Raw genomic sequence first — 13,633 nt, 5'->3', positions numbered from 1 at the left:
ACTTTGTGTCTAGATAACGCAGCTCCAGGATGCTGGGGCCTCCTTGTCCGTTTCCCCGAGTAACTGTGTGGAGCAGAGCTTCCCACTCCCACCCTCCACTGACGATCTGTGCTGCACTTGGAGATGTGGGTTAGCAGTTAACCTTTGCTATGAGAGCTCAGAGATTTAGGTTCCTGAGGCATAACCTAACCTCTCGCTGACTAATACACAATTTTATCACAGTTAGATTCATTTATAAATAGAAAGCACTTAGAACAGACATATATAGTGAAGAGCAAATTTTAGCCATTGGTGTTGTTTTATTGTAAGTATCATTATAAAAAAAAAAGAATACCATCCTTTAGCTACTATCTCCTAGTGGCCTTTCCATCTTATAGCAATGAAACAAATTCCAGTATAGGGTTTACCAAGGAAGACAGATCATCTCTTATAGACTCTATGCTGTATCCTTACTTTGTAGGACCCAGGACTCTGAAAGGTTATAGACTTGTCAAAAACCATTCAGGTCTAATTCTCATGTGCTCTGTTCCTACCCTTTGCCCTTTCCTAGTCCACAATTTTCCCAGGGTGGTAGACTGAATTAAAGGTCCCAAGTCTCTACTCCTTCCTGTGTCCACGCCCTTTGTCATCTACCTTTGTGGTACCCTCCCATTGTGCCTCTGGGGTTGACCAGGCGGCTCACTTTGAACAGTGGAGAGCTGGCTCAGGGTGACACTGGCAGAGGTTTGAAGGCACCTGTAATGTTTGAATTTCTTGCTCTTGCATCTCCCATTGCCCTGAGAAGCTGACCCAAGGGGACTGAAAGTTGGGAGAAGCACGTGTGGAGCTGAGTCAGCCCTGCCACTGTAGACAAGGTCAGCCTAGATCAGCCAACAGCTAGACCAATGCAAGTCCAGCCAGTATCAACAGACCAAGCAGGCTTGACCAAGAGATGCTTATCGTGCGATGTCACGGAGGTTTTGCGATTTTTAAAAAATTGGTGTTATTGGAGTTCCCGTTGTGGCGCAGTGGTTAACGAATCCGACTAGGAACCATGAGGTTGCGGGTTTGGTCCCTGCCCTTGCTCAGTGGGTTAAGGATCCGGCGTTGCCAAGAGCTGTGGTGTAGGTTGCAGACGTGGCTCGGATCCTGCGTTGCTGTGGCTCTGGCGTAGGCTGGTGGCTACAGCTCCAATTCGACCCCTAGCCTGGGAACCTCCATATGCCGTGGGAGCGGCCCAAGAAATAGCAAAAAAAAAGACAAAAAAAAAAAACTGGTGTTATTATAATAATTGATATCCAGGACCAGCACTCTATTCAAAGGGCCTTTATTTATTTATTTATTTATTTATTTATTTATTTATTTATTTATTTATCTTTTTGCCATTTCTTGGGCCGCTCCCGCAGCATAGGAGGTTCCCGGGCTAGGGGTCGAATCAGAGCTATAGCTGCTGGTCTATGCCAGAGCCACAGCAACTTGGGATCCGAGCCGCGTCTGCAACCTACACCACAGCTCATGGCAGTGCCAGATCCCTAATCCACTGAGCAAGGGCAGGGACCGAACCCGCAACCTCATGGTTCCTAGTTGGATTCATTAACCACTGAGCCACAACGGGAACTCCAAGGTCCTATATTTATGAGAGTAGCATGCATTACCTATGTTTACTTCTTTATTTTTGACCCTTTAGGTGTAGTTCAGGTAAAAATTTTGATGCCTCTGTTTTTTTACAAAAATCTCCTAAAACGTGATAAGCAGACACTCCTGCTAAGGCTCCACCTTCCCCCTCCCCCTCCAGGTAGCATCGCTGACCTTACTGGGGAAGGTCACATCAATCTCCTTCTGCAGCTTCTCCTGGATGTCAGGGTGAGTGGCCAATTTATACATCAGGAAGGACAGAGGAGTGCTAGTGGTCTCATAGCCAGCAAAAATAAAGGTAATACCTTGGGCCACAAGTTCTTCGTCAAACAGGACTAAAAGGAAATTAAAGACGTTATAGATAAAGCCCGTCAATGAAAAATCCACAATTTAGATGATGAGAAATCTAAATGAAAGTCCCAAATCTCTAGAGAAAAAATGTACAAGTAACTCAGAGTCAATGTGGGAGTGGTTTTCACTCTCATGTCTGCCTCATAGTGCCAGAAAAAGTGAAAAAAAAAGAGTCTTAGTCCAGTTTTTCTTAAGGTCAACCGTATTCTTGGCCCTCTGCTCCTAGGAATGGCACCCTCCCCACCAACACAGCTGGGTGATTTCAAGAGAGAGCATTTGTGTCTAACATATGCATTGTTGTCAATATGTCCCTCAGAGAATCCTAAATGCACTTTAGCTACAAGAAATACGAGGTGGCATTTTCTTCCACAACAATTTCCGCTAGTCTAGCTAAATTATACCTGATACTTTTGAAAGATTTTGCAACACCAAGCCTATATGATAGGGAAAATTAAATGATTTTTTTACCTAAACATGTTTGTATGAACTTGAGAATTCAGTATTGTGCTAGAGAGGAGCTCCTGTTTTGGTGCAGCGGAAACAAATCTGACTAGGGACCATGAGGTTGCTGGTTCGATCCCTGGCCTCATTCAGTGGGTTAAGGATCCGGTGTTGCTGTGAGCTATGGTGTAGGTCACAGACAGGGCTTGGATCTGGTATTGCTGTGGCTGTGGTATAGGCTGGCAGCTGTAGCTCCGATTGGACCCCTAGCCTGGGAACCTCCATATGCCATGGGTGCAGCCCTAAAAAGACCAAAAAAAATATATTGTGCTAGAGAAAACTCTTGCCTCTCAACAAGTGGTCCATGGACCAGCAGCAGCAGCAGCTTCTGGGAGCTTATTAGAAACACAGAGTCTGGTACAACCACTAAGGAAAATAGTATGGAAGTTCCTCAGAAAACTAAATCTGTAACTACTGCATGATCCAGTAATCCTACTCCTGGGCATATATCCAGACAAAGCTACAATTCAAAACGATACACACACCTGTATGTTTATTGCAGCACTAATCACAATAGCCAAGACAAGAAGAAAACAACCTAAATATCCGTCAACAGATGAATGGATAAAGAAGATGTGGTATGTATATATAATGGACTAGCACTCAGCTATAAAAAAAGAATGAAATAATGCCATTTGCAGCAACATGGATGCAACTAGAGAGTCTCACACCAAGTGAAATACGTCAGAAAGAGAAGGACAAATACCATATGACATCACTTCTATGTGGAATCTAAAATATGGCACAAGTGAACCTATCTACGAAACAGAAACAGACTCGCAGACATGGAGAAGGGACCTGTGGTTGCCGGAGAGTGGAGGGGGGATTGGGATGGGCTGGCAGTTTGGGGGTAGTAGATGCAAACTACTACATTTAGAAAAGATAAAAAACAAGGTCCTACTGTATAGAACAGGGAACTATATCCAATCACTTGGATAGACCATGATGGAAGATAAGAAAGGGAATGTCTGACTGAGTCACTTTGATGTAGAGCAGAAGTTGGAACAACATGGTAAATCGACTATACTTTAATCATAATAAAAAAAGAAATGCAGAGCCTCACACCCCAAGCTAGAACAATGGAAACAAAATACGCACATTCATGAGATGTGGTGATTTGTGTACACAATGTGTCCTGAGAAGCAAGGATTATACTTTGGGTGGTGTCAGGTAAGAGAAGACCTGGGGATCAAGCCTTCAAGTGGGTGAGCTAGACATGTACAGAAACTATGGAGATTTAAAAAAAAAAAAAATCAGAGTTCCCGGGTGGCACAGTGGAAATGAAATTGACTAGATCCATGAAGATGCAGGTTTGATCCCTGGCCCCACTCAGTGCATTAAGGATCCAGCATTGTCACGTGTTATGGTGTAGGTTTGCAGACTCAGCTTGCATCCTGCATTGTTGTGGCTGTGGCATAGGCCTGCAGCTGTAGCTCTGATTCGACCCCTAGCCTGGGAACTTCCATATGCCACAGATGGGAGCCTAAAAATTAAAAAAAAAAAACTAGAAGAATTGGATTTACCCTAGTCTCTAATTAATGATATTAAAAGAGAAGAAAGAATGTATCCTTAGAACGACATTGTCCAGCATGAACTATAGAAAACTAGGATGCAATGAGCGCAATTGGCCATGCTTCAGTTATGGCCTGAATGTCATCTTCTCAGTGTCTGCCCCCCTTACTGTGCTCAGAAAATAGCCCAGTGATTATAAAACAGGTCTCTTTTTAAAAATTTTCTCCTGAGAGAAACCAAGCATGGTCAGACTCTAATCTATTTGATGGGACTGGACCAGAATTTTTATATACTTAAAGTACTCAAATCAATATAGCATCTACCTCAATCATGTAACAAACAACACAAAATGAGTGTAAAAAACATCTACAAGATTCTTGCAGCCCAAAGATGTTTCCTCTATGCTACTGGGGGTAAACTTATCGATGAGTTTTTTCCCCCTAGTCAGCATAAACACTATGAAACTCAAAGTTTGGAGCTATGCTATCTAATATGTGACCATTTACATTTAAATTTTGGTTAATTAAAATGAAGTACAAGTTAGCACTAAGTTTCCAGAGACACTACCTATATGTCAAGTGCTCAGTAGGCACAAAATTCAATACTTTTGTGAGATGGTTGTCAAACCACTGAGAGCTTGAAATGGGCCACGTGGGAGCACTCCTGCCATGAAAATAAAGAATAAATCAGGGTCTTCATGTTTGAAAGAGAAAGAGAGAGAGTCTGTTTACATCACTGGTTATGGGTAGCTGTAAAAATGTTTATGTTTATTCATCCTGTGTAAATACACTTGATGTTCTCAGCTTTGTTCACTGAGAGGATCTAGACATAACGAAACCGTAGCAGCAATGCCCATTCCTAGGCCCTAGATTGTGATTTCTAAATCCCATTTCTCAATAAAGGGAACCAGGACTCCTTGGGAAATGGCTGGTTCAGGGCTAGTCAGGGCAAGCGAGAAGAGAAACCTGCAAAGGTCCTGCATCGGAAGGCAAGGAAAGGCATTCCCACAGTGGCTTAGCAGGTTAAGGACCTGATGTAGTCTCCATGAGGATACAGGTTTGATCCCTGGCTTCGCTCAGTGGGTTAAGAATATGGCATCGCCACAAGTTGTGGCGTAGGTCACAGCTACAGCTCTGATTTGACCCCTAGCCTGGGAACTTCCATATGCCACAGGTGTGGCCATAAAAATAAGGAAAAAAAGAAAGCAAGGAAGTCCTCAGAAAATAATAAATGTAAATAATACAGGATACTTGGTATACTACAATGAGGGATGTATGCTGTTATACATTTATCAAAACCCATAGAGTGAAAAACACCAAGAACTCTAATGTACACTAGGGACATTGGGTGATAAAATTGTATCAGTGTATGTTTGCTAGAAGATGCACACCACTCTGGTGTTGTCTTTTGATGTTGGGGGAGGCTCTGTGTAGGTGGGGGCAGGCTCTATATTGGGAATCTCTACACTTCGTTATTTTTGAACCTAATTACTAAAAAATGTATTGAAAAATTTATCAAAAAGAAGAAAAAAGAAAAAATTACAGGAGGCTACTAGAAAGAACTCCAGTGAACAAACCTGAGAGGTTTTGAGAATCAACATAAAGAATGATGATAGGAATACTACTCAGCCATAAAAAAGAATGACATAATGCCATTTGCAGCAACATGGATGGAACTAGAGAATCTCATACTGAGTGAAATGAGCCAGAAAGACAAAGACAAATACCATATGATATCACTTATAACTGGAATCTAATATCCAGCACAAATGAACATCTCCTCAGAAAAGAAAATCATGGACTTGGAGAAGAGACTTGTGGCTGCCTGATGGGAGGGGGAGGGAGGGGGAGGGAGTGGGAGGGATCGGGAGCTTGGGCTTATCAGACACAACTTGGAATGGGTTTACAAGGAGATCCTGCTGAGTAGCATTGAGAACTATGTCTAGATACTCATGTTGCAACAGAACAAAGGGTGGGGAAAAAAATGTAAATGTAATGTATACATGTAAGGATAACCTGACCCCCTTGCTGTACAGTGGGAAAATAAAAATATATATATATTAAAAATAAATAAATAAATAAATAAAAATACAAATTAAAAAAAAAGAATGATGATAGAGAGTCAGTTAGTGATATACGAGATCATACTGATATAAATAAATAAAGAAATAAGTGAATGGAGGAGAATGGAAAGCTCTCCCTTAAAATAGAACATCAACTCATAAATACAGAAAAAATTGGAATCAGAAGGTCATCATTTTGCAACCACGATAGCCAACAATGGTTTCAGTCAAAAACCATTCATGACAAAAACTAGGAGGTGAGAGTGTGAAGAGGAACAGAATATTTACAGACTCAGTTGCTTCTCCCACGAATTACGTATTAATGACAAAGGGAACATTAAACTTGACAGTGATTAAGCCGGTGAACACGACTTTACCAAATGTGCCAAGTTAAGGTCACCAGCACTGGGGCTTGTGCCTCCTGATGTGATGAAGCCTTGATGCAAATTTCCAGGCAGAGGCTCTGACTCAGTGGGTCTGGAGGAGCCTGAGCATCCACACTGGAAACAAGGGCCCCAGAGGCTCTGCTGTAGGGGATGCACAGACCAGGACTGGCTTCTGGGCCTGACCTCCTTGCTACACTTGCCCCCTTCAAGCTCTGAACAAAGTTGTGCCTGCCCACTTCTAGGAAGCACCTCTGGCTACCCTTTCTCTCTGAACGTGTGACCTTCTTCAATGTGGCAGAAATTCTCATCTGCCTGGAAAAACTTCCTGCACATTTTCAGAACCACCCCTTTCTCTGGGCCTCCCCACAGTGGCCCCTCTGAAACCTCCATGGTTACCTTTATGGGCGTCCATTTCTTTATAATTCTGGTGGTTAATTATCAGCTGAAGAAGGTCCACTCGGTGCTGGAAACAGAAAGACATTTCAATGATAGAAAATTACTTGTAAAATCATACATAAATCCAGAGTGCAGTATATAACCTCTATCTTTAGCCCTTAAAGAGCAGAAGTCTAACTAGTATTGCCCGAGTTTTTAGTGAAGAAAAGCACCCACCTACAAATCTTGGAGAACATCATATTTCCCAGAGAGAAATCCAGACATCATGTCCAGTTGATGTTTGTTCCTCACTCTCTCTGATCTTTGGCTTCTCTGGCTTTTGAAACCCTCCTTAAGGAGTTGCCTGCTCTCTCTCCTGTCACACCTGTTTGCTGAGGAGGAAGTTCCTAACTTCAATCCTTCTTTTTTTTCCCTCCAGCTTTTCTCCTTAATGAATGTCCACACAAATAATCCACTGACATTAGCAGAGTTCACCGGCAGCTTTTGTATAAGCATCTTCAAGTGCCCATCCTTCCAGAAGGTTATACAATATTCAGTGACATCCTAGAGTACACAACCCTGTCCCCCTGACCTGCAGACATCCTTGTGCTGGCCCCAGCTTCAGGAGGCAAAGCTGGGTTCACCAGCTTGCAGCCTCATCATCCAGAGAAGACCCCTGCCCACTCAGACTATGAGAGGCTCAAATTTACCATAGACTACACCCCGCAGGTGCACGGGGCTTCCACTGGACCATCTGTGAGATAGGAGGCTTGGGATTGAAGTGGTTCTTTGCCAGTATAATATATGGAGACAGTCTAACACCAGGTAAGTAATTCCAAATAGTAATTTATATCCTTAGACAATTTATTGAAAGGAAGCGATAGGTTTTTATCTTAATATTTATGTAGTGATATACTAATTGGTATGCCTCTTATTAAACATTACTCTCTGACTCATTTTTTAATCCTTTTCTCAACCTCAAACTTCTTCATTCCCTTGAAATGTTAGAACTCTCCCAGTCTAAATTCTATGATTCTCTACCTGCCATAAAAATGCAGAAGTGCACAAATATGTGTAACAGCTCAATAAATTACCCAAAAAACATGTTCACCACCAAACTGAACATTTTACCATTTGTTGATCTTTGAGGCGACTTTCTTTTATGCTTTTTACAAATTTTGTGAAAAAATCCATGGCACTTTTTGAAAACAGAGAGATATTTAATACTTCAGAGACGGGGCTGAGGAATGGAAAGAGTGCTGTAGGGAAAAAGATAAAAGGAAAGCTCAGTGAAAATGCAAAAACTTATTTGGAACAATTATAATTTGCCCTACCAGTCAAAAAGTGAAAGACACCCAGGTTCTCGACCAGGAGTCATTCCCTCTATGATCTATGCTCAGACTTCCAAAAGCCAAGTCAGAACAAGGCCAAGTCCATATATAGGGACCATCACTATAGCAGTGAGATCAGTGGTTCCTTCTGCATCTTTGGAATGACCAAAGGAACAGAAAGGAATAGGATTATATTCTTGGATCTCAGAGCATTTCCTTTTGTTTTCTTTTCTTTTCCTTTTATGGGCCACACCCATGGCATATGGAAGTTCCCAGGCTAGGGGTTGAAACTGAAATGGAGCCACAGCCACACCAATGCTCATAGCCTTTTATTATTGGACTAGAGTATCTTTGGATAAACTAGATTAAAGTCTGCTATTGTAATTGGGCTGTATAAAAAATAATAGGATAGAAATGATAAAGTGTAGGTCTTTTACCCATGATGAAATGATGTTAAAAATCAATAACAGGAGTTCCCGTCACAGCTCAGTGGTTAACAAATCTGGCTAGGAACCATGAGGTTGTGGGTTTGAACCCTGGCCTTGCTCAGTGGGTTAGGGATCTGGCGTTGCCGTGAGCTGTGGTGTATGCAGGTCGCAGATGCGGGTCAGATCCCGTGTTGCTGTGGCTGTGGTGTAGGCTGGCAGCTACAGCTCTGATTAGACCCCTAGCCTGGGAACCTCCATATGCCGTGGGAGCGGCCCTAGAAAAGGCAAAAAGACAAAAAAAAATCAGTAACAGTAAGAAAATTGAGAAATTCACAGATACATGGATATTAAACTATACACTGACAAATAACCAATGGTTATAGAAGAAACAAAAAGGGCAATTAAGAATTACTTTGAAATGAATAAAAGTTAAGCATGACAGGAGTTCCCTGTTGGCCACTGGTTAAGGTTTTCATTGCTATGTCATGGGTTTGATCCCTGGCCTAGGAACTTCTGCATGCCACAGGTCTGGTCAAAAAAAAAAAAGGAAAAATGAGTGAATTGTATGGTATGTGAATTCTAACTCAATAAATCTATCAAAAAAATTAAAATGTTGGAGTTCCAATTGTGGCTCAGAGGTAACGAATCAGACTAGTATCCATGAGGATGCAGGTTTGATCCCTGGCCTTGCTGAGTGGGTAAAGGAACCTGTGTGTTGCTGCAAGCTGTGGCATAGGTCACAGATGCAGCTCAGGTCCTGCATTGCTCTGGCTGTGGCGTAGGCCAGCAGCTACAGCTCTGCTTCGACCCCTAGCCTTCCATATGCTGCAAGCGTGGCCCTTTTTCTTTTTTTGACTATAAATGGTCAAGGGATATGAATAGAAGAGACGTTTAAAAAGATACCAAAGTTGACAGCCAACATAAAAAAAATCACTCAACGTACAGTTACCATTAGCAAAATGCCTATCAAAATCACTTCACGCCCACCAGGATGGCCATAATCACAAAGATAGAAAAGAGTTGACCACGTGTTTTCACGAATGACAAGAAATCAGATGCTTCATACATGACTGGTGGGAATATAAAATGGTGTGACTATTGCGGAAAACAGTTGAAATTTCCTTAATAAGTTAAACACAGTTACTTTATAACTCAGCAGTTCCACCCTTGAGAATGTATCCAAACACCCAAAACAGGTATTTCAACAAAAACCTTTACATGGATGCACATATAAAAGCCAAAAAGTGGAAACAACTCAAATATCCATCAGCTGATGAATGGAGAGACAAAATTCAGAATGTCCACATAATTGAATATTTTTTTGTCTTTTTTTTTTTTTTTTTTTTTTTTTTTTTGCTTTTTAGGGCCACACCCATGACATGGAAGTTCCCAGCCCAGAGGTTGAATGGGAGCCTTAGTTGCTGGCCTACACCACAGCCACAGCCACAGCCCCTCAGGATCCAAGCCATGTCTATGACCTACACCACAGCTCACAGCAACACTGGATCCTTAACCCACTGAGCAAGGCCAGGGGTTGAGCCTGTGTTCCCATGGTTACTAGTCAGATTCATTTCTGCTGAGCCACAGTGGGAACTCCCCACATAATGGAATATTATTTACTCATACAATGAAATGCAGCACTGATATATGCTACAATATGGATGAACCTTGAAAATATGATGATAAATGAAAATAGCCACAAAATATGACTTACGATATGATTCTGTCTGTATGAAGTGTTCAGAATAGGTAACTCTATAGAGACAGAAAGTGGATGGGTGATTCATTAGGGCTAAGGGGAGGGGGAAGTGACTAAAATCGACTATAGTATAGTGATGGGAACGCATATCTTTGTGCTGAAAACATTTTCCCAGTTTTATTGAGTTATAATTGAGATTCATAGTATAGTAGTTTAATGCACACAGCATAATGATGTGATTTTCCTATACTGTGAAATTATTATGGCCATACATTAACATCCATCACCTTTTTCCAGTTAAATTTTTCTTTTTGATGAGAAATTTTATTTATTTTTTTTAATTTTATTTTCCCACTGTGCAGCAAGGGGGTCAGGTTATCCTTAGATGTATACATTGCAGTTATGATGAGAAATTTTAGAGCTTATTTCTCTTAGCCATGTGTAAAGATAGCATACAGCAGGGATAACAATACTCACGTCAGGCCTTACACTGCCAGTACTTTTTATGTTTTTGTTTTGTTTTGTTTTGTTTGTCTTTTTGCCTTTTCCAGGTCCACTCCCGAGGCACATGGAGATTCCCAAGCTAGGGGTCTCATCAGAACTGTAGCCACCAGCCTACACCAGAGCCACAGCAATGCAGGATCCAAGCCGCTTCTGCAACCTACACCACAGCTCACGGCAACACCGGATCCCCAACCCACTAAACAAGGCCAGGCATCGAACCCACAACCTCATGGACTCCTAGTCGGATTTGCCAACCACTGCGCCATGACGGGAACTCCGGTACTTTTTATGTTATAACGGAATTTTGTACCTTTGGGCCACCTTCATCCATTCTCCCACCACCCAACCCCCACTTCTTATAACCAAAAATCTGATCTCATTTTCCTGTGAATTTGGCTTTCTTCTTTTTGATTCAATATATAGATATTTGCTTTCTCTGACTTATTGCACTTATTGGACTTAACGCCCTCAAGGTCCACCCAACTTGTTGCAAATGACAGAATTGACTTGCTCTTTTATAGCTGAATAGTATTCCATTGCATATTTACACCACATTTCCCTACCTTTTCATCTGTTGATGGACCATTAGGATGTAAAAACCAATAAACTGTACATACAAAATGGGATAAATTATATAGTATATGAGCTCCATCTCAATAAATCTATTATGGAAAAGAAAGATAAAGGAAAGAAGGAGAAGGAGGGGAGGAAAGTGTGGTGCAGTGGAAGTAAATCTGACCAGTATCCATGAGGATGCAGGTTCAATCCCTGACCTCACCCAGTGTGTCAGGGATCCAGTGTTGCCATGAGCTGTGATGTAGGTCACAGACTCGGCTCAGATCCCACATTGCTGTGGCTGTGGTGTAGGCTGGCAGCTGTAGCTTCAATTCAACTCCTAGCCTGGGAACTTCCATATGCCTCGGGTGCAGCCCTGAAAAAAAAAAAAAGAAAGAAAGAAAAAGAAATATAGTAGCCCACATACTTATAAAGAGAAGTAATGGATCGAGACAATCAAATATTACAATTTTTTGGACATATTCCACAAATGGATGTTGTGGATTGTTGAGAGAATCAATTTTCACTCCAAATGATGTTCCAGTAGTCATATCCAGGCTGTAGGCTCCAAATATGCTGAATCGAAAAAGCATGACATGGAAAATTAAAGTCAGCACGTTTGTATTATCCTTGCCCAACACGTGCAACAGGAATGGCATGCAAATTCAGAGGACCAGGCAAGACAGGTAAAGAGCCATATTCTTTCAGAGGCACCGGCTATACCATCTCATAAGGTGTATATGAGATGCCAGTGGTGCAGCTGGCCCTGTTGCAGGAGTGATGAGGACACTAGGGCAAGTTAGACACCCCTCTGAGTCAAATGGGGATAGAGACCCATAATCAAATAACAGCAGTGTGTCTTGACTGTAAGCAATATTAGGTGTATAAGCACTGTACTTAAGACAAAGAGCGTAAAATTAACTCATTCTCAAGAGGATGTCCTGTCAAGAAAGGGGAAACTGATCTGGGTCTTTCTTCACCACGGTCTCTGTGCTCAGGGCTGATTCCTCTTCTGCATGTTACCGAACTGCAGCAACTCCCTGTTCTGAGCTGCCAGGAACATCCTCTCTCCTTGTCTTACACCCCTGCTAAGGTTCCTAAAAGACCACCCTGTGGTTGTCCAGGATTCTGTGGTTGTCCTGAGAGCAGAGTCCTTTCTGTAAAATGTAGGAACTAAAAAATGTTTCTAGTTTAAAATAAATAAGTAAATCACTCCAAACTGACTTAGGAGACCCCTAAGGTAATTGATCATAGGTCCCCAGTTTTTCCAGGATGGTCAGAGTTTAAACTTGTTGTTCTACCGTAATTTACAAAATCCCAGAAAAGACAATAAAGGCTGTGGCCACCCTACTGATATCCTATAGCGGATCTTTTTTTTGTTTTGTTTTTCTCTTTTTGCCATTTCTTGGGCCACTTCCACAGCATATGGAGGTTCCCAGGCTAGGGGTCGAATCGGAGCTGTAGCCACCGACCTACGCCAGAGCCACAGCAATGCGGGATCCGAGCCGCGTCTGTAACCTACACCACAGCTCACGGCAACACTGGATCCTTAACCCACTGAGCAAGACCAGGGATTGAACCCGCAACCTCATGGTTCCTAGTTGGATTCGTTAACCACTGAGCCACGATGGGAAATCTTTTTTTTTTTTTTTTGAGACTAAAAGAAGGAGAATTGGTGGTAGGATTTAATGTTTAGTATTTATAGGTATCTTTACCCAAACTTTGAAGAGGTTTTAGTTATTCCAAAGTCCATAATGTTATGTTCTTACCCCCTTACCCACTACTATGGACTGAGTGCATTCATGTACCACCATTTCATTTGCTCGAAACTCTGGTTCAGTCATGTTTCTCAACTGTGTAATTTGGTATTTCAGAATAGCAAAGGTGACAATTAAGCAGATAAGTTGATCCTGGACCGTGTACACAGAAGTCCTTTTCTCTCTCAGTGGCCCTATTTCTTATTTTTATTTTTTGCCTGGCTTCCCAGCACTCCTCCTTGGGTGGCACACTCGAGTGGTAAAACCACATACCTACTTCTGTTTGGTCACTAGAGTAACTCAGCCGTGGGCATTTCCACTCCATGGCAGGCAGCTTGAGGGTCTCAAGTGAGCTCAGATAGCCAGAAGCTTAATTTCCACTTACTCTTTCACATTGATGGGCTTGCCTTTCTCTGTTTCCTTCCTCAGGTTCCTCACCAGTGCATCTCCATACTGAACAAAGATGGGAAACATCTAGACACAAAATTAACACCACCCAGAGGTAAATGCAGAGACTCAAGTCCTAGAAGGGTCTGGCTTTCCCAAGCGGAGCAATTT

The 13,633-nt window shown here is 42.1% G+C and overlaps 1 protein-coding gene across 1 annotated transcript in view; it reads right to left on the bottom strand.

Moving 5' to 3' along the window:
• LOC110259857 (cytochrome P450 3A29-like) overlaps positions 1 to 13,633 on the bottom strand; it is a 133,251-nt gene that overhangs the window by 87,403 nt on the left and 32,215 nt on the right. Inside the window, exons 8-12 of the mRNA XM_085016564.1 lie at positions 13,461 to 13,549; positions 11,746 to 11,894; positions 7,933 to 8,060; positions 6,823 to 6,889; positions 1,789 to 1,949 (exon numbers count right to left, since the gene is read on the bottom strand). Of these exons, the coding sequence (XP_084872690.1) occupies positions 1,789 to 1,949; positions 6,823 to 6,889; positions 7,933 to 8,060; positions 11,746 to 11,894; positions 13,461 to 13,549 (594 nt within the window). The remainder of the gene's footprint in view (positions 1 to 1,788; positions 1,950 to 6,822; positions 6,890 to 7,932; positions 8,061 to 11,745; positions 11,895 to 13,460; positions 13,550 to 13,633) is intronic.

The sequence above is a fragment of the Sus scrofa genome, chromosome 3, assembly GCF_054392235.1.
Source record: "Sus scrofa isolate SSC_HxYL_T2T_F1_AM1 chromosome 3, Sscrofa_HxYL_maternal_Yorkshire_Landrace_v2.0, whole genome shotgun sequence".
Lineage (NCBI taxonomy): Eukaryota > Metazoa > Chordata > Mammalia > Artiodactyla > Suidae > Sus > Sus scrofa.
Note: the sequence above shows the minus strand (reverse complement) of the source record. Positions and strands in the feature narration are given on the sequence as shown.